Source organism: Pleurodeles waltl, chromosome 9 (genome assembly GCF_031143425.1).
Source record: "Pleurodeles waltl isolate 20211129_DDA chromosome 9, aPleWal1.hap1.20221129, whole genome shotgun sequence".
Classification (NCBI taxonomy): Eukaryota; Metazoa; Chordata; class Amphibia; order Caudata; family Salamandridae; genus Pleurodeles; species Pleurodeles waltl.
In genome coordinates, this window is record NC_090448.1 from 631,987,088 (window position 1) to 632,008,961 (window position 21,874).

The 21,874-nt window shown below is 47.9% G+C and overlaps 1 protein-coding gene across 1 annotated transcript in view; it reads left to right on the plus strand.

Moving 5' to 3' along the window:
* STRN4 (striatin 4) overlaps positions 1 to 21,874 on the plus strand; it is a 364,118-nt gene that overhangs the window by 249,000 nt on the left and 93,244 nt on the right. The window contains exons 9-10 of the mRNA XM_069207665.1: positions 11,568 to 11,689; positions 16,796 to 16,971. Coding sequence (XP_069063766.1) covers positions 11,568 to 11,689; positions 16,796 to 16,971 — 298 coding nt within the window. The remainder of the gene's footprint in view (positions 1 to 11,567; positions 11,690 to 16,795; positions 16,972 to 21,874) is intronic.

A 21,874-nucleotide genomic window follows, 5' to 3' on the forward strand; every position in this document is an offset into this window, starting at 1 on the left:
ACTGGAGTGGGGTCAGTTAGCTTGAGTAGGGTAGACTGGAGTGGGTGTCAGTTGGCTTGAGTAGGGTAGACTGGAGTGGGGGTCAGTTAGCTTGAGTAGGGTATACTGGAGTGGGGGTCAGTTGGCTTGAGTAGGGTGGACTGGAGTGAGGTGGATTGGATTGTAGTGGGGGTAGAGTTGATTGGAGTAAGGAGGACTGGATTGAGTGGATTGGAGTGTTGTGGCATAGATTGGATTGGAGTGTTGTGGCATAGATTGGATTGGAGTGTTGTGGCATAGATTGGATTGGAGTGTTGTGGCATAGATTGGATTAGAGTGTTGTGGCATAGATTGGATTGGAGTGTTGTGGCATAGATTGGATTGGAGTGTTGTGGCATAGATTGGATTGGAGTGTTGTGGCATAGATTGGATTGGAGTGTTGTGGCATAGATTGGATTGGAGTGTTGTGGCATAGATTGGATTGGAGTGTTGTGGCATAGATTGGATTGGAGTGTTGTGGCATAGATTGGATTGGAGTGTTGTGGCATAGATTGGATTGGAGTGTTGTGGCATAGATTGGATTGGAGTGGGGTGGCATAGATTGGATTGGAGTGGGGTGGCATAGATTGGATTGGAGTGGGGTGGCATAGATTGGATTGGAGTGGGGTGGCATAGATTGGATTGGGGTGGGGTGGGGGTGGGGTGGCATAGATTGGATTGGGGTGGGGTGGGGGTGGGATGGATTAGATTGGATTGGGGTGGGGTGGGGGTGGGATGGATTAGATTGGATTGAGTGGGGTGGGGGTGGGGGTGGGATGGATTAGATTGGATTGAGTGGGGTGGGGGTGGGATGGATTAGATTGGATTGAGTGGGGTGGGGGTGGGATGGATTAGATTGGATTGAGTGGGGTGGGGGTGGGATGGATTAGATTGGATTGAGTGGGGTGGGGTGGATTAGATTGGATTGAGTGGGGTGGGGGTGGGATGGATTAGATTAGATTGGATTGAGTGGGGTGGGATGGGATGGATTAGATGGGATGGGATGGATTGGATTGGGGTGGGATGGGATGGATTGGATTGGGGTGGGATGGGATGGGATGGATTGGATTGGATTGGATTGGGGTGGGGTGGGATGGATTGAATTGGATTGGGGTGGGATGGATTGAAGTGGGGTGGGATGGATTGGATTGGATTGGAGTGGGGTGGGATGGATTGGGGTGGGATGGAATGGAGTGGGATGGAATGGAATGGAGTGGGATGGAATGGAATGGAGTGGGATGGAATGGAATGGAGTGGGGTGGGATGGAATGGAATGGAGTGGGATGGAATGGAGTGGGATGGAATGGAATGGGGTGGGGTGGGATGGATGGGATTGGGTTGGATTGGATGGATTGGGTTGGATTGGGGTGGGTTGGGGTGGATTGGATTGGATGGATTGGGTTGGATTGGGGTGGGTTGGGGTGGGTTGGGTTGGATTGGATTGGATGGATTGGATGGATTGGATGGATTGGGTTGGATTGGGGTGGATTGGGGTGGATTGGATGGATTGGATGGATTGGGGTGGGACGGATTGTGGTGGGGTGGGGTGGGGTGGATTGGATTGGATTGGATTGGATTGGATTGGATTGGAGTGTGGGGTGGGGTGGGACGGATTGGATTGGGGTGGGACGGATTGGATTGGGGTGGGACGGATTGGGGTGGGGTGGGATGGATTGAGTGGGGTGGGATGGATTGGTTTGGAGTGGGGTGGGGTGGATTGGATTGGATTGGATTGGGGTGGGATTGGGGTGGGATGGATTGGGGTGGGATGGATTGGATTGGAGTGGGGTGGGATGGATTGGAGTGGGGGTGGAGTGGGGTGGGATGGATTGGAGTGGGGTGGGATGGATTGGATTGGATTGGATTGGGGTGGGATGGATTGGATTGGGGTGGGATGGATTGGATTGGATTGGATTGGAGTGGGGTGGGGTGGGGTGGGGTGGGGTGGGGTGGGATGGATTGGATTGGATTGGGGTGGGATGGATTGGATTGGATTGGGGTGGGATGGATTGGATTGGAGTGGGGTGGGGTGGGGTGGGGTGGGGTGGGGTGGGATGGATTGGAGTGGGGTGGGGTGGGGTGGGGTGGGATGGATTGGGGTGGGGTGGGATGGATTGGATTGGGGTGGGATGGATTGGATTGGAGTGGGATGGATTGGGGTGGGGTGGGATGGAGTGGGGTGGGGTGGATTGGGGTGGGGTGGGGATGGATTGGATTTGGGTGGATTGGATTTGGATGGGATGGGATGGAGTGGGATGGGATGGATTGGAGTGGGGTGGGGTGGGGTGTGTTGGAGTGGAGGGGGGTGGATTGGAGTGGAGGGGGTGGATTGGAGTGGAGGGGGGTGGATTGGAGTGGAGGGGGGTGGATTGGAGTGAATTGGAGGGGGATGGATTGGATTGAATTGGAGGGGGATGGATTGGATTGAATTGGAGGGGGATGGATTGGATTGAATTGGAGGGGGATGGATTGGATTGGAGGGGGATGGATTGGATTGAATTGGAGGGGGATGGATTGGATTGAATTGGAGGGGGATGGATTGGATTGAATTGGAGGGGGATGGATTGGATTGAATTGGAGGGGGATGGATTGGATTGAATTGGAGGGGGATGGATTGGATTGAATTGGAGGGGGATGGATTGGATTGAATTGGAGGGGGATGGATTGGATTGAATTGGAGGGGGATGGATTGGATTGAATTGGAGGGGGATGGATTGGATTGAATTGGAGGGGGATGGATTGGATTGAATTGGATTGAATTAGGGTGGGGTGGAATGGATTGAATTGGATTGAATTAGGGTGGGGTGGAATGGATTGAATTAGGGTGGGGTGGAATGGATTGAATTAGGAGGGGGGTGGGATGGATTGAATTAGGAGGGGGGTGGGATGGATTGGATTGAATTGGAGGGGGGTGGGATGGATTGGATTGAATTGGAGGGGGGGGGATGGATTGGATTGAATTGGAGGGGGGTGGGATGGATTGAATTGGAGGGGGGTGGGATGGATTGGATTGAATTGGAGGGGGGTGGGATGGATTGGATTGAATTGGAGGGGGGTGGGATGGATTGGATTGAATTGGGGGGGTGGGATGGATTGGATTGAATTGGGGGGGGTGGGATGGATTGGATTGAATTGGAGGGGGGTGGGGTGGAGTGGATTGAATTGGAGGGGGTGGGGTGGGGTGGAGTGGATTGAATTGGGGTGGGGTGGGGTGCAGTGGATTGAATTGGAGGGGGGTGGGATGGATTGGATTGAATTGGAGGGGGGTGGGATGGATTGGATTGAATTGGGGGGGTGGGATGGATTGGATTGAATTGGAGGGGGGTGGGGTGGGGTGGAGTGGATTGAATTGGAGGGGGTGGGGTGGATTGAATTGGAGGGGGGTGGGGTGGAGTGGATTGAATTGGAGGGGGGTGGGGTGGAGTGGATTGAATTGGAGGGGGGTGGGGTGGAGTGGATTGAATTGGAGGGGGGTGGGGTGGAGTGGATTGGATTGGAGGGGGGTGGGATGGAGTGGATTGGATTGGGGTGGATTGGGATGGGGTGGGGGTGGGGTGGATTGGGATGGGGGTGGATTGGGGTGGGGTGGATTGGATTGGGGTGGGGTGGGTTGGGCTGGGGTGGGTTGGATTGGGCTGATCTGGGGTGGAGTGGAGTGGATTGGGCTGATCTGGGGTGGAGTGGAGTGGATTGGGCCGGAGTGGAGTGGAGTGGATTGGGCCAGAGTGGAGTGGAGTGGAGTGGAGTGGATTGGGCCAGAATGGAGTGGAGTGGAGTGGATTGGGCCAGAGTGGAGTGGAGTGGAGTGGATTGGGCCAGAGTGGAGTGGATTGGGCCGGAGTGGATTGGATTGGATTGGGCCGGAGTGGATTGGATTGGGCCGGAGTGGATTGGATTGGATTGGGCCGGAGTGGATTGGATTGGATTGGGCCGGAGTGGATTGGATTGGATTGGGCCGGAGTGGATTGGATTGGATTGGGCCGGAGTGGAGTGGGTCGGAGTGGAGTGGAGTGGAGTGGGTCGGAGTGGAGTGGAGTGGAGTGGGTCGGAGTGGAGTGGGTCGGAGTGGAGTGGAGTGGGTCGGAGTGGAGTGGAGTGGGTCGGAGTGGAGTGGAGTGGGTCGGAGTGGAGTGGAGTGGGTCGGAGTGGAGTGGGTCGGAGTGGAGTGGGTCGGAGCGGAGTGGATTGGATTGGGTCGGAGTGGATTGGATTGGGCTGAATTGGATTGGGGTGGAGTGGAGTGGAGTGGAGTGGATTGGATTGGATTGGGCCGGAGTGGAGTGGATTGGATTGGGCCGGAGTGGATTGGATTGGATTGGATTGGGCCGGACTGGGGTGGACTGGACTGGATTGGATTGGGCCGGACTGGGGTGGACTGGACTGGATTGGATTGGGCCGGACTGGGGTGGACTGGACTGGATTGGATTGGGCCGGACTGGGGTGGACTGGACTGGATTGGATTGGGCCGGACTGGGGTGGACTGGGTTGGATTGGATTGGGCCGGACTGGGGTGGACTGGGTTGGATTGGGCCGGACTGGGGTGGGTTGGGTTGGATTGGGCCGGACTGGGGTGGGTTGGATTGGATTGGGCCGGACTGGGGTGGGTTGGATTGGATTGGGCCGGACTGGGGTGGACTGGATTGGATTGGGCCGGACTGGGGTGGATTGGATTGGGCCGGAGTGGGTTGGGCCGGACTGGGGTGGATTGGATTGGATTGGGCCGGACTGGATTGGATTGGATTGGGCCGGATTGGATTGGGCCGGACTGGATTGGATTGGGCAGGACTGGATTGGATTGGGCAGGACTGGATTGGATTGGATTGGGCCGGACTGGATTGGATTGGGCCGGACTGGGGTGGATTGGATTGGGCCGGACTGGGGTGGATTGGATTGGGCCGGACTGGGGTGGATTGGATTGGGCCGGACTGGGGTGGATTGGATTGGGCCGGACTGGGGTGGATTGGATTGGGCCGGACTGGGGTGGATTGGATTGGGGCGGATTGGATTGGATTGGATTGGGCCGGGCCGGACTGGGGTGGATTGGATTGGATTGGGCCGGACTGGGTGGGTTAGACTGGACTGGATTGGATTTGATTGGGCCGGACTGGGGTGGGTTAGACTGGACTGGATTGGATTTGATTGGGCCGGACTGGGGTGGGTTAGACTGGACTGGATTGGATTTGATTGGGCCGGACTGGGGTGGGTTAGACTGGACTGGATTGGATTTGATTGGGCCGGACTGGGGTGGGTTAGACTGGATTGGATTTGATTGGGCCGGACTGGGGTGGGTTAGACTGGATTGGATTTGATTGGGCCGGACTGGGGTGGGTTAGACTGGATTGGATTTGATTGGGCCGGACTGGGGTTGACTGCAAACTGGGTGGATTGCGGTGGATTGGACTGGAGTGGGGGAGATTTGATTGGATTGGATTGGATTGGATTGGAATGGGCCGGACTGGGGTTGACTGCAAACTGGGTTGATTGCGGTGGATTGGACTGGAGTGGGGGAGATTTGATTGGATTGTTGTGGTGTGAATTGGACTGGAGTGGGGGAGATTTGATTGGATTGTTGTGGTGTGAATTGGACTGGAGTGGGGGAGATTTGATTGGATTGTTGTGGTGTGAATTGGACTGGAGTGGGGGAGATTTGATTGGATTGTTGTGGACGTTTTGAAGCAGAGTGGATTGGAGTGGGTTGGATTCAATTGGTGTGGATTGGATTAAGGAGAACTCGATTGGATTGGACTGGGGAGGGTTGGATTAAGGTGAATTGGTTTGGACTGGGTTGGGTTGGATTGGACTTGGGTGGAGTCGGGTAGCATGAATTGAATAGGTGTGAGGTGGATTGGATTTTGGTGGATTGGAGTTGGGTTAAATGGGAGTGAGTGGGGTGAGATGTAGTGGGGGGGATTGGAGTGGGACAAATTTAGTTTGGGGCGAATTGATGTGGGGCAGATGGTTTTGCTTTGGAGCGGGGAAGATTAGGGCAGATTGTTTTGCATTGGAGCGGGACAGATTGTTTTGCATTGGAGCGGGACAGATTGTTTTGCATTGGAGCGGGACAGATTGTTTTGCATTGGAGCGGGACAGATTGTTTTGCATTGGAGCGGGACAGATTGTTTTGCATTGGAGCGGGGCAGATTGCTTGGCATTGGAGCGGGGCAGATTGCTTGGCATTGGAGCGGGGCAGATTGCTTGAAGTGGGCAATTTATTTCTAGATTTCAGCAGGGAAGATTTATTTAGATTGAAGTGGGGCAAATTTGAGCAGGCAGATTTATTTTGATTGGAGTGGGGCATGTTGTGTTGGATTGGAATGGAACAGATTGGAATGGGGATGATTGGAGTGGGGCCGATTGTGTTTTGGGTCGGAGGGGGGCCGATTGTGTTTTGGGTCGGAGTGGGGCCGATTGTGTTTTGGGTCGGAGTGGGGCCGATTGTGTTTTGGGTCGGAGTGGGGCCGATTGTGTTTTGGGTCGGAGGGGGGCCGATTGTGTTTTGGGTCGGAGGGGGGCCGATTGTGTTTTGGGTCGGAGGGGGGCCGATTGTGTTTTGGGTCGGAGGGGGGCCGATTGTGTTTTGGGTCGGAGGGGGGCCGATTGTGTTTTGGGTCGGAGGGGGGCCGATTGTGTTTTGGGTCGGAGGGGGGCCGATTGTGTTTTGGGTCGGAGGGGGGCCGATTGTGTTTTGGGTCGGAGGGGGGCCGATTGTGTTTTGGGTCGGAGGGGGGCCGATTGTGTTTTGGGTCGGAGGGGGGCCGATTGTGTTTTGGGTCGGAGGGGGGCCGGTCTGTTCTGTTCTGGGGCGGGTCTTTTCTGGGGCAGAGCGGGACAGATGGCTTTGCTTTGTACCGGGGCAGATTGGAGAGGGGCATTTTTTTTTATAGACTGCAGCGGGCAGATTTAGTTAAATTGAAGTCAGGCAGGTTTGAGTGGGAAAGGTGGATTTAGATTGTAGTGGGGCATATTGTGTTGGATTGGAGTGGAGCAGATTGGAATGTGGACGATTGGAGTGGGGCGGGGCGTTTTGGATTGGATTGGAGTGGGGCGGGGCGTTTTGGATTGGAGTGGGGCAGTTAAGTCAGATTGGTGTGCGGCGGGTTGGGAGCATTGGATTCTGGTGGATTTGGGTGTTTTGGTTTGGAGTGGGGTGGATTGGATTAGATTGGTCTGGGGTCAGTGGGAGTGAGTGGGGTGGATTGGTTTGGAATCGAGTGGATTGGGGTGTACTGCATGTTTGTGTTAAAGCATAATTGAAATTTCGGAAATTACAAGAAACCAAGAAAGAAACCATGTCACTTTGCAGTACTTAGAACAAGATAATTGTCATCTTTTGAGAACTGCGCCCATGAGCAAAAAGAAAACATGAAAGCAAGTGAGAAAAGATGACTTGGCAGGATAAAAGAAAAGAGTTCACTAAAGAAAATAAAACTTTGAAATTTCTTCCAGTGACAAATTGACAGGTTTTAAAGATGAGTGCCACACAAGCCAACACGTAAACAATGGGCGGGCGCCGAAGCCCTTTTTAAATAAGTCTTGCAAGTGAACAGCATGCGCTAGTGCATGCTATCGCAAACTTGACCCTGAAAAAGGGCTGCTGGCACCTTAAGAGTGCAGCTGGAGGCAGAACAATCGAGCATCTTTCCTTCTGGAGATTCTGCCACCGGAACAAAATAGAAACTGGTTTCTTCCAGCGCCTGCTTTACCAGGGCAGAGAGGACCTTATAATTAAAAGAGCTAATGCGCCCACGTCAGTTGGACCACCGTCTGACAAGGTAAGCATGCAAAGTGACCCACCTGCCTCCTCAGAAATCGGACAAGATGCAGCCAAGTGGGAGAGAAAAATAAACATTTGCAATGCAATAGGTCTCGCATTTGCTTGAGTTAGAGCTATTGGCATTGTAAATTCATAACTGGTCTTTTCTTGCCACTTAAATTGGTCAACCCTGCCTCTTAATTTTGTCTTTTCCTGCTATATAATTCCAGTGGCCCTGTATATAACTAAAACACTTCCATTCACCTTCTGCTATCTGCAGCAAAAAATGTAAATGTTGCCATTTAGCATCCGAATTTAAATCTGCCATTCTAATTCCAGTAGAATACAACTTTCACCACCCCACCATTAGAGTTGCTGGCTGGCTAACACAATTCCCCCCAAAAAGACACAAGACAGCCACAGAGGAGAAATGAATTAGAAGGGTCACCCAAACATATAAAGAGTGTTCAAACAGGTATAGTGTAATACAGATGTTAAGTTGGTCTGAATCATGGTCGTGATTCTAATAAGGAGAGATTATAATAAAACCGACACAATTATCATATAAACTTTTAACCCGAAATAAACTTCTGGCATTAGACTTTAATGCTCAAAACAGGCCCTATAGGGCACCATAACAAAAAATATAATTTGTAAAAAAAAAAAAAACATGGTCATGTAATCATATAGTGAGCCCCTACAGGACATAGCCCCATGAAAAAACAGGAGGAAGTAATGTAGTGTAACCATATACTTAGCCCCTAGAGAGCGTTATTTTTGCGGATAGCAGGCCTACTGCAATGGTATTACAAACAAGGCCTTTAAAACAAAACTTCTCCCAGCTGTAAAACTAAAGTTCTAGCCGTGAGAAAGTTAAAAAGACACTGAATGATGGGTGGGGTTATTATTTTGTGGTCCCCACTAATCTATTGTCGGGACCCAGAGATGATGTACACAGAACGTTTTGAAAGTGGGCTTGTTGTACTAGGACGACCACAGGCTGAGTTATGAGCATGAATGTTTTGTAAAAGTAATGCCCTGCAAAGCATTATGGGGTGAGTTTTCGTGCTGCAAATATTATAATATGTTGAACACCACAATAAAAATAGCATCTGGAAGAAACATGGTTATGTAACCATACAGTCAGCCCTTAGAGAGCATAACCACATGAAAAAATAATGGGATAAAGGAATGCATAGTAACCATTTATCTAGCCGCTAGGAGGTGTAGCGTGTTAAACATTTTCAAGGCTAGCAGGCCTATTGCAATATTACAAACATGGCCCATAAGACATAACTTCTCCCGGCGGCTGTAAAACAAAAGTTCCAGCCATGAGAGTGCTTAATGGTGGGAGGGGTTATTATTTTGGGGTCCCAACTAACCTAGTGCTGTGTCATAAACAGAAAGAGTACGTTGCCGTTGTTGTGAACATTTTGTTGGTGGTCCCATTGCCCTAGGACCACCACAGGCTGCGATATGAGCAAAAACGTTTTGTAAAAGTAATGCCCTGCAAAGCATTATGGGGCGAATTTCCTGAGTGCAGTGAATATTGTAGTTTTGGCTCTCCAGCTGTGATGGGTGAGCTGCTTTCGCTTTGAGGATTTCTGTTTTATGTAAAGCATTTACCAATTTCAAGTATTTTAAGGGGAGAGCCACAAGAAATTGCTCTGATTAGGTAAGTGTGAACAAAGTGACCAGTGCTCCAATACTGCTGATCAAGTTCAGGCTGTTGTGCCGGTTTGTGTTGTGCTGTGAGCACCGTGGCCGCAATGCAGCACGAAGGGTAGAGATAAAAGAAAAAATAAGTCGCCCACACCAAGGTATATCAGCAAATGTGCAATTATCCATGTAATGGGGGCAGTCTGCCATGTGGTAACGAAACTGCCCCAAGGCCGGAAAACGTAAAGCAATTACCAATGACATCAAGGGATTTTTGAAAGGCAAGCCCACGAGTGAGTGAAAGTGATGGGCGTGAGGTGGGCGTGGTTAAAAGTCCACAGTACTTACAACATGTCAAATCGCTTGTGCGCTCGACCTAAAAAAGAGAAACAAGACGAAGTACATCAAGAAAAAGGAAAAAAGGAATCCAAATGTCTCCCTCGGTTCCTAATGAATGCACAGAGTAGCTGACGGAGCCAAGCAGAATAAAACTGCTCTACTAAATTACCTGATCTAACACCGTTGCTGAAAAACGTTCCCAAATCTCCTGGAGTATAGCTTCAGAACCCTCCTGCAGAACTCAGCCAAGGAGGACAGAGCCCACGTTTATTTTAAAAACTGGAGACCCATAGGCGACCGGGAGGGAGACTTTCAGAGCTTGACTTCAGCCTACTCGCCACCACCTGTCTGTATTGGGTGCTGCACCAGAAGGCACAGGCAGGTTTGAACTGCGAGGCTCTCCCCGTTGCACATCAGTGTGGATTATAACCTATTAGAAGGTGCTCAGAAGGGCCAGCGTTATACTGGAGAACTACTTTTATGCAGTGTATGTTCCTTTAACTTTCCTCAGTCCTGAGTAGGCCTTTAAATGTTATTGGCCAAAATACGTTGATCTTCCGTGGAAGTAGTCCAAATGAGTAAAAAATAGTTTTAGATCAGACCAGCTTTTAGGAGATACCAATGGGTATTTTACCTTATACTCCTGCGCTGATTGGACTACCTCCAGATGGATTACAGGGTGTGAATAGCCACCTTATGAACCAATGAAGCACTAGGCAGTATTAATGATTGGACTGTGGACATACTCCCCTTCACTGGAAATATATCTGGCAAGTATGGCATAATGGATCACATGCGACTATGGGGGTTATTAATTTTCAATATATAAACAAGGTTTTTAACAATTTATTATTCGTTGATCAGAGTTCTTTATAGATGATAATATTGGAGTAGGATCAGTAAGGGAATGGGGCATAGTGGAATACATTGAAGTATTAGGATAAATTGTGATTCAGTGATGTGTTTTACTGTTGTGTACTACAATGTATTGATCTGTTTCCTCTATTATCCACAATATATATCTTACATTTGGGGCCAGACACCCGAGGGATTATCTGTGCAAACACGTTTTTGTTGTCACACCTAGCAGCGAAACAGACGTCACTAACAGACTTGGTACACACTTAATATCTTGGAGAAATGTGTGGCAAGTGTTTGCAATGAAAGTTTTCTCAAATAACTAATGTAAATGAGAGAATGCTTCAGAAGTATGGCCACGTATAATTAGGAATATAGCGAAACACTGTTTGAAACTGAAATACCACAAGTGATTGCAATTGATGACTATTCTAGAGGAGTTAATGAGAATATTTTAATCTACCACATGTACTCAACATCATGCATAGAGATAGGAAACATTAACTGCTTCCATTAAGATCTTTGCAGATATGGGAACGGACACAGGAAGCCTAAGTGAAAGAATGATTTGGGGAGTGCAGTGGGAAATAGGCAGAGTGTCTAAGACTCAACTGGAAACTTTGGTCAGTTAAGGGGAGAGGGGGTCATACAAAATAAGTCTGTTTGGAACAGGTGATGAAAGTTAAAAATGGGGGTGGGTGGGAGATAATTCGAGGTAAGGTTTTGCTTTAGAGGAATGGAAGGTTCTAGTTGTTTTAATGTGGTACTGATCACCTTTGTGCTGTTAAAAAAGCTAACGGGCATTTTGCAACAAATTATCCTGCGTTTAAGTTATTTCATGCAGGATTATTCCAACTTCCGTCATTTCCTTTGGGTCTTTCAATTTGCTTTCTATTGGTAATTTTCGAGCATGTTGATTCATTTTAACTTTCCCTTTCAGGTTCTGTCTCCATGAGTTTTCCCCCTGACGTGTTTATCATGGACACAATTGGTGGTGGTGAAGTGAGTCTGGGGGACCTTGCAGATTTGACAGTTACAAATGACAACGACCTCAGCTGCGATGTAAGTCACTGCGGCCCTCTTCAATAGCCTTTTCTGCCTTTTGTTCCCTTCTCAGTTTTCTTTCTTGTGCTCTTATGCTCTTTTGCAATTCACTTCTTCGGTGGCCCAGCCCCTTCTTCACCTGTCAGGTCCTTATTGATTCATCTTGTGAAAAAGCTACTTACCTTTGATAACGCTCTTTCTGTCAGAAGTTTCACCCTATAACTGTCTCTAGGTATCTGACTGAATCTTAAAAATTGAAATAGCTCTCATGATAACAGGTAGATCCATGGCTCCTACTAACCCGCACACCTCTCAGACTTGGTGTCATGGAGCTAACGGGCACTCTGACTTTAGTTCTTGCCTTTTTCCCCACCTTGGAGCGTAGAAGAGATTGACTATATCAAAGGACTGCACTGCGTGATACCTACCTAGTCCCCCAATGCCAATACACTAACTACACTCCTCTGAGTGTAGAGGCTGGCAGTTCAGTGAGAAATTGTCAGCTTGGTACAGCATCCCACCAGAAAGGTAGTTAATAAAGGTAAGTAAATTTCTTTTGGTGGATACTTCTACCTGCAAATTACTAATTACTTGAGTCAATACTAAAGCAGCCGCCCCCTGGGTGCGTTTTGGGAGAGAACAGCCAAAGAGTTCATCGCCACAACCAAGAGGCTAACCATTCAACTGAAGGTATTGGTGTAAAGGAAAAATATCCTGACGGCATAACCAAAGGTAAGACGGAAAACTAATGTCCCCAACAGTACCAGAACTAATACAAGGCAGAAGCCTAGCCTAAGGGGCATACTTTTTCATGCCTCTGAGCCATAGCCAGCAGCCATAAACCACAAAAATCCTTGACAGCAGCGCTCAGTACCTCTGACTCAATAAGTCCGGAAATAAAGGAGAGATGCCTTCAAACTAGCGAGGATATTGAAAATGAAAATCACATAAAAGAAGCCGAACCCCAGCCACCCGCATCAGAAGAGGCAAGTACAGTGAATCACCAAAACAAGATTACTACCTCCAGGTACAAAAGACCATGCAGAGAGGTGCATTGGGCTACTAATGGACTGGAGCAACCATCCATCATCACAGCACCCTAGCCATCCCAGGACAACCGGATATTTAAAAAAAACGGGGATAGAAATAGGCACTACTTAATGGAGAGCAAATTAGACTTGACACAACTAGAAGGCTGAGAATTGCTACAAAACATGGGCAAGCTCTGAACTGCTCAGTAGAAGCCGGTGAGGTAGCGTAATATCTGCAATACCAGCACACATTATGCCCAGATATATTGTGGTAACTGCAGTGCATGATAATTACTTCAGTTAAAAGTATTTAGTATTTGCCATTGTTGGTGCACTTCATGCAGTGTTTCTGGATTGTTGTCCTTCAGTAGAGCAACCAGTGAAGTTTGGGGCTGCTGGCAGTTGCTGCTGTTTTCTCTGGTTTAGTGCCACTCCCAGAGCACAGGCGCATCCAAGAGTGCATCAGCCCAATTACTCAGCGAGGTACCAATCACGAAAGGAGGAGGGTGCACACTCCCTGGCACTCCAGCACACAGTTAGCCATATGCATGGGGTAAATGCAGTGCATTATAACACTCAACTTGCGTTGAAGGTCTTTAATATTCATCATTGTTGGTGCAGCCAGTGCTTTGTATCTCTAGATACGTGTTTTGGGATTGTTGTCCTTCAGAAGAGAGTAACAAGTGAAATTTCAGGGTGCTGGCCATGTTTCTCACAGTCTACTCTGGTTTAGTACCACACACGGTAACTGGGCTTGGTGTGAGCTTGACCACTACGATCAGTGACAGTCATCCTTAGTAGTGAAAGTAGGGCATGAGTACTTCTGATTGGAAATGATCCACTCCTGTACCAAACATAGCCCGAACTCCGCTCAGGAGCTGATGCAGAGGCTACAACATACACAATAGGAAAATAGCTAAAATAGTTGCACTCCCTATACAATCTGAAACCCACCCCCATAAATCAAAACTGGGGCAGGCTTAACTCTGCAAACCCAAATCCTTTAAAGGGTGAGAGAAACAGCACTCATAAGTTTGAAATCATTTGAGGTCATCTACGCCCAAGGCAAAAAGTATCAACCCTGAACAAGGACAGCAGACCCAAACCAATACTGCATAAGAAGCACTCTTAAGTCTGGTTCCTTAGAAAGGGCAACTTAGAAAGTCAATCATTGGCTCAGAGATAAGACTTAGCAAGAGACCAGCCGCACAAACTGACCTAGAATGGGCTGACAGTACACCACAGACAAAACCTAAACTTGAGTGGTGCATCCTTTCTCCTCAGACAGAAGGTGCACTAAAAGGGACAATGAATTGTACCTTTAAAATCAGCTGGTTGTATGTCTGTGCAACAAACCACAAGCTGGGGCTAAACACCACTAAAACCAAAGCAAGAATGGAGCCTTTAAGGTGCTTTCCCTGAAGTACAGACAAACGTCCACACAAGAAACCCTCAGGAGGGTAATATGTTCTAATGATAAGCAGATAATAACAAGCTCGGCCATTACAGCACCCGCCATTCCAAGAAGCTCTGACCCACAGGAGAGCTCATATTAGAATTAGTGCATGGTCCCAAAACTTAAATCAACAAAAACATTGATGTGAACACCAGAAGGGAAAACATTCACCTGCACAACACTCTGTAACAGCTTCTGTAAACCGTTGGAAAAGAGGGAGAGAAGCCCAAAAGAAGGACCACCCCTGAAGCAGCTTCTGGGGATCCCCTAGCCAAGACACTCCCCTTCAGTGCTAGAAAACATGTGAAGTCTTTCACCAGCTCAACAGAGGAGGGGGGTCTGTCCTGTGATCTAGCCTGGGAACAATCCTCAAACATTTTTTAAAGCCAACAACCTACACAGGGAAGGAACGTGCTTCTCCAGGACCTGATCAGGCCCTAGTTGAAGAAGACTAAAGCCATAAAAGGATAAGTTCAACAGGTCAGCTTTGATGACCGTTAAAATACTAGCAGGACCAAATCGGGCAATACAGTACGGGACACATGAGCCCATGGATTCGACCACTGAATCCTCCATATCAAGGTCAGTCAGAAAGAGCGGTTTAGCAGCCCCAAATACATTGTGATCCACTTCTGCAAAGTACCGCTCACATGATCTGGAAGGAGTGGAACCACCATCTGCTGCCTCTCCTGAAGAGCACGGGAGTGTAGTGGGCCTACAGATATAGGATCAGGGGGCCGTACCACTTGAAAAGAAAACGTTCTTCCTCCCATTGCATCAGTCCCCTTCCAGTCGGTATCTGAAGGGATATATGAATGACCTTGCCACCTCAAACTGTCCCAAGTCTATATTAATAATTAAAAACTTGAACTCGGGCAATAATATTATGGGACTCAATCACTTGCAGCAGAAGCCAACCACTCTTACTGGACTTCACCTGTTCTTCTTAAAAGGGCATCAAGGGCCTACAAGAGGAAGGACTATAATGGAGGATGTCTGTCAGCAAACTACGTAACCTCTGTCATGTGCAGTAGAACATCCAATACCTTTGCATCCTTGCAGTGTTTCATAAAAAGATTGTCGTCCAGAAGAAGAGCTGGGGGCCAATTCAATGTCAGTCTCAGACTCTCAACCAGTAGCATTATGAAACTTGTGATAGAAACTTCCATGAGACGGTGCCGATGATATCCACATCTTCACACACCTTTCCTAAAGCCATAATGGACTTGACAGAGGCCCCAGAAAAATGAGCAAAGTTCCTATGACTTTTTCAGTCAAGACTGCGTGGTGCAAGAAGGCCAGGATCATCCTAAACAGTCCAGTGAATGTCAGCCAACTGAGCATCCAGCACCTGATAACTCAGGTTGTAGTCGTGTGCCATCAGCAAAACCAGACTTTGGTGGCAGGACGCGACATCCAGAAGTCGAATGGAGCTGACCATTTGACTAAAGCTGATCAGTATCTGGGAGGAGGCGATCAGCAGAGGGTCATATTATATGCTCATAAGTTCTTAAAGCGGATACGTGAGAGAGAAGTGGGGATGAGGTTATGGGTGTGGTGAGACGGTGAAACAGAGTCCTCAAGGCCTGGGTGAATGCTGCTACCTAAGCAGGGTTAGCAACAGGGGCTGGAAAGACTAGGAATAGGTCAGTAAGTGCTGGGCATGGTGCTGACCCAGAGGGTGACCCCTCAGACAAAATGTGTTTAGAAATTAAAAAGAACACCTCTCAACTAAATTGACATAAAAGGCCCAAAGGAGGCTAACTGCAGAGAGGTTGAATCCTAAGATAGAAATTAACTGAATCCAGAGAGGGGCATAGAACAATGTTGCTCTATTAGTCCTACACTGGTTACACTAGCTATCCCCGGAGACTGCATAGATGAAGGTGAACAAGAAAGTCCAGAGCACTAACTCGCCAAGGTGAAGATACCGGATTGCCGAGGCACTGAGGGTGGCAAACAGCAATGTAAAACCTTAAAAACCTTGAGGAGAGAGCACACTGGATGCACATGGAATAAAGATGATGGACGTTTAAGTGCCAGGTGGTGCCACATATGGCTCTGACGTATCTGCAAGGTGTTGCTGTCAAATCAGAGTCTTCGTGTCACTCGTTGGTGCTAGAGAACTATTGCTAATTTTCCAGATCCAGTCTGGTGCCTAGAAGAGAATAATGAGGTGCAGAATGGGAGGTACAAGTATCCATCAGAACAATTACTTTATAAACTGGTCCCTCTCTGTCAACACATCCTCCACCTGGTCCTGTACCCTGCCTTCAGCTTATTTGCATCACCTCAGAAAGACACTATCTTCTGCCTGTCCTCTCAGTCTTCTCATTTTGCCCTTCATTATTTCCATCTGGCCACATGTTCCTCCTTATTAGATCTCTACTTTATTTCCATTGGCCTGCCTTGTCTTGATGTTTCCTGGACTCCCATGTGGCTATGCCTCTTTCTTATCTCATACCTCTACCTCATTCTTTCTTTTTCTGTGTTTTGTACTCTCCTCTCCCTTTCGAGTTTTAACTTGCCAGTCTTCTCCCACCTGACTTGTTCATCTTGCCCTTTGGGTGTTTGTGCTTGTGTTGCCCTCACAACTAAATTTTTCATTACATAGAACTAGTATGCCCTTTGTTGTAGCTTGCAGATGGAAAGGATGCTTTCAAGAAGACCTGGAATCCCAAGTTCACACTTCGCAGTCACTATGATGGTATCCGGGCCCTGGGCTTTCACTGTGTGGAATCTGCTCTGGTTACTGCATCAGAGGATGGCACATTGAAGCTCTGGAACCTGCAGAAGACTGTCACTACCAAGAAGTAAGCTAAGTGGAATAATGGGGTGCAAATGTATGATATTGGAAGATAGATGCAGGAGTTTCAACTGCTTGAGCGGATGTACGGTGCTAAAACATCCTTCTTTATCACAAAGGTTATAGGGTTACCTATCGACTGAAACAATGTTTGCCTCTTGAAAGGATATTTTCTGTATGAAGCACTATCACTAATTGTGTTATCGTCTGTGTGTCTCTGTGTGTGTGTGTGTGTGTATATATATATATATATATATATGTATGTTCGATGGCATGTGTAGCTTCAGATACACATTCTGTGCACTGTTCCTGCCATCTAGTGTTGGGCTTGGAGTGTTACAAGTTCTTTTTCTTAGAAGAAGTCTTTTCGAGTCACGGGACCGAGTGACTCCTCCCTTTCGGCTCCATTGCACATGGGCATCGACTCCATCTTAGATTGTTTTCTTTCTGCCATCGGGTTCGGACGTGTTCCTCTTCGCTCCGTGATTCGAATCGGGAAAGTATTAAAATCATTGAAAAACAGTCGGTATTGTTGCGTTCGGGAAAGATCTTCTATCGATACATCGGCACCGACGAGACAACTGCTTCTGTGGCCCTTCGGGGCTTCCGCGCCAAGCCGAGGCCTGGTCCGCCCGACCACACCCTTCGTCGATGCCTCATGGACCGGACCCCTTTTCGTTTCTGTCTGACGTGCCACGCTAAGTATCCATACACAGACCAGCATCGGGTCTGTAATCTGTGTCTGTAGCCGGAGCACAGAGAGGATACTTGCGAGGCCTGCAAGGCCTTTCGGTCGAAAAAGACCTTAAGAGATCGGAGGGTGAGACTCATGCAGATGGCGTCGAAATCGTTGCAACACCTTGACGTCGAAGAGGAGGAGATGGCGATCTCCATCCAGGGATCGGAATCGGATGACTCCGACGGAGACCAACCGCCGACAGCGGGCCAAAAAGTGAGTACGCCTGCCCCGACCAACTCCAAAGTCAGCTGAAAAAACAAAAGACCTCTGGGACGCCACTGCCTGAAGGCCATGGCTCGACCCATAAAAAAAAGCGGTGACCAAGCAACACCTTCGGCACCGAAGAAGGCCAAAATTGTGCCGAAGTCTTCTGACTCGAGCCGAGAAACCGGCGTAGAAAAAAAGCTGACATCGCCTTGTCGAAGGCACTAAGCCTCAAAAGAGCCTTTCGGTGCCGAGGCCAACCATCACCATGGGCATTTCGGTGCCGAGGAAACCGGCTTCGGAGCCGAAAAAGACCTATACAGAGGAACATGGGCTCTCTAAACAACTGAAGGAGAGGCACAGGTTTGAAGAGGAGCTGGACATTGAAGAGTTTGACCAAACTGAAGCAAGAATACACATCCATAAGGAAACTGGAAAGAATAAAACTGCCCCTCCTCTCAAATTTAAAAGAAAGTTGGCTTTTCAACCACAGAGACTGAGACTGATCAGCCAAGAGCTGAAGTGGCTAGAGAGAAATCCCCAACTCGCCTTTTATCTCCAGAAATATCACCACCACATTCGCCACAAAGGACAGGGTCACCAATTGGCACGCCCACTGCACAGTCACCCACACATACTGTGCAAAAACAGGATGATGTAGATTCATGGGACCTTTACGATCCCCCTGTCTCGGACAATAGCCCTGAGTGCTACCCCTCAAAACCATCTCCACCAGAGCAGAGGATAACACCTCCTATACCCAAGTCTTGGCCAGGGCTGCGACATTCCATAATGTCAGTATGCATTCGGAACCATTGGAAGATGACTTCTTCTTTAATACCCTGGCTTCCACCCATGCGTCATACCAAAGCCTGCCTATGATACCAGGCATGCTTAAGCGTGCACAGCAAGTGTTTCAAGAGCCGGTTAAGGGAAGAGCCATCACTCAGAGGGTGGAAAAAAAGTACAAACCACCCCGTCTGACCCAGTGTTCATTACGCAGCAGCTCCCACCGGACTCTGTAGTGGTTGGTGCCGCAAGGAAACGTGCAAACTCGCAATCATCAGGAGGTGCACCACCACCTGATAAAGAAAGTTGCAAGTTTGACGCAGCGGGAAAGAGTGGCGTTGCAAGCTGCCAACCAATGGCGTATGGCAAATTCGCAGGCCCTCCTTGCTCGTTATGACCGAGCTCACTGGGATGAAATGAGTGACATCATTCAGTATCTAGCTAAAGAGTATCAGAAACTGGCTCAGCAAGTAGTAGAGGAAGGGCAAGCCATCTCCAACAATCAGATTCGTTCAGCACTGGACTCCACTGACACAGCCTCAAGAACTGAAAACACGGCAGTCACAATCAGGAGACATGCTTGGTTACGAAGCTCAGGATTCAAACCTGAAAAACAGCAGGCAGTGTTAAACATGCTGTTTAATCAGCAGCAACTGTTTGGGCTGGAAGTGGACACAGCCATCAAAAAGATGAAGAAAGACACTGACACGGCCAAAGCCATGGGCGCGCTCTACTCTTCCCAGTATAGAGGGACATTTAGGAAACCACAATTTAGGGGAGGTTTTAGACAGCAACCTTCAGAGGCATCCACCTCTCAAGCAAAACCCACCTACCAGTCCCAATACCAGAGAGGGGGGTTTCGCAGATCATTCATGGGACAATTCTCAAGATCAAGGGGAAAGTTTCAGCCTACCAAGCAGGCCCCCAGCAACAAACAGTGACTCCAATGTCACACTTTCCCCTACTGGTGATGTGTGTTGGGGAAGATTAACACTTTACCACAAACATTGGTCAGACATAACCACGGACACATGGGCTCTATCAATTATCCAACCTGGTTACTACTTAGAGTTCACAAATTTCCCTCCAGATGTTCCCCCAAGAGCGCACAAACTGTCGGCACAACATCTAGACCTGTTACAAATAGAGGTACAAGCACTATTAACAAAACTAGCCATAGAACTAGTACCTCACCACCAAAAAGGAACAGTGGTTTATTCCCTATATTTCCATATTCCCAAAAAAGACAAAACACTAAGACCAATTTTAGATCTCAGGACATTAAACCTCTTCATCAAATCAGAACATTTCCACATGGTCACAATACAAGATGTAGTTCCCTTACTAAAACATGGAGAATACATGGCGACACTGGATCTAAAAGATGCATATTTCAATGTACCCATCCATCCATCTCACAGAAAATACCACAGATTTGTCCTACAGGTCAAACATTACCAATTCAAGGTACTGCCCTTCGGGATAACAATAGCGCCCAGAATATTTACAAAATGCCTCTCTGTAGTAGCAGCTCATATAAGGAGACATCACATGCACGTATTCCCATATCTCCACGATTGGCTAATAAAAGCCAACACTCAACACCGGTGTCAAAATCACATGCAGTATGTAATAGATACCCTACACAAACTAGGCTCCTCTATAAATTACCAAAAATCTCACCTGCAACCATCTCAACTACAACAATACTTGGGAGCAACACAACACACAAAGAGCAATTGCCACTCCAAGCCCACAGAGAGTTCAATCACTTCAAACTATGGTGTCAAACATACAACCAAATCACAAGTACACAGTCAGATTGGTCATGAGACTACTAGGCATAATGGCGTCATGCATCACTTTTGTCCAAAACGCACGGCTGCACATGCGGCCCTTACAGCATTACCTAGCAAAACAATGGACGCAGGCACAGGGTCCACTTCAGGATCTAGTGTTGATAGACCGCCAAACACACTTTTCGCTTCAATGGTTGAACCCTGTAAATTTAAACAAAGGGCGGCCATTTCAAGACCCCGTGCCTTACGCCATTCTCACAACAGATGCTTCGATGATTGGGTGGGGAGCACACCTCAACAATCACAATATACAAGGACAATGGGACAATCAACAAAAACAACTACACATAAATCACTTAGAACTACTAGCGGTCTCCCTAGCACTAAACGCCTTTCAACCCCTTCTAGTCCACAAACACATTCTTGTCAAGACAGACAATATGACAACAATGTACTATCTAAACAAACGGGGGGGAAACACTTGTCACAACTATGCCTCCCAGCACAAAATAATTGGCATTGGGCAATTCACAACAACATTCGCCTGATAGCGCAATATATACCAGGCATTCACAATCAGTTAGCCGACAATTTCAGTCGAGATCACCAGCAAACTCACGAGTGGGAAATACACCCCAGATTCTACAAGAATACTTTTACCGCTGGGGAACACCAGACATAGAACTGTTCGCAACAAAACGTAAAATGCCAAAACTTCGCATCCAGGTACCCACACCCTCAGTCCAAGGGCAATGCTCAATGGATCAATTGGTCGGGATATTTGCTTACGCTTTTTCCCCTCTCCCACTCATTCCTTTCCTAGTCAACAAACTGAGTCAAAACAAACTCAGACTAATACTCCTAGCACCAACGTGGGCTCGCCAGCCGTGGTACACACACTGTTGGACTTCTCAGTAGTACCTCACATCAAACTCCCAAACAGACCAGATCTGTTAACACAACAGATCAGACACCCCAATCCAGCATCGCTCAACCTAGCAATCGGGCTCCTGAAGTCTTAGAATTTGGCTATCTAAACCTTTCAAATGAGTGTATGGAACTCATTAAAGGCAAGAAAACCGACAACAAGGCATTGTTATGCTAATAAATGGAAAAGGTTTGTTTTCTACTGCCAAGCAAACCAAATCACACTGTTAGATGCCTCCATACAAAACATTGTGGGTTATTTACTACACCTACAAAAAGCAAATCTCGCTTTTTCTTCCATCAAAATTCATCTCACTGCAATCTCTGCTTATCTGCAGATTAAACTTTTTAGAATCCCAGTTATTAAAGCCTTTATGGAAGGACTAAAAAGGATCATACCTCCAAGAACCCCACCAGTACCCTCATGGAATCTTAATATTGTACTTAAACGA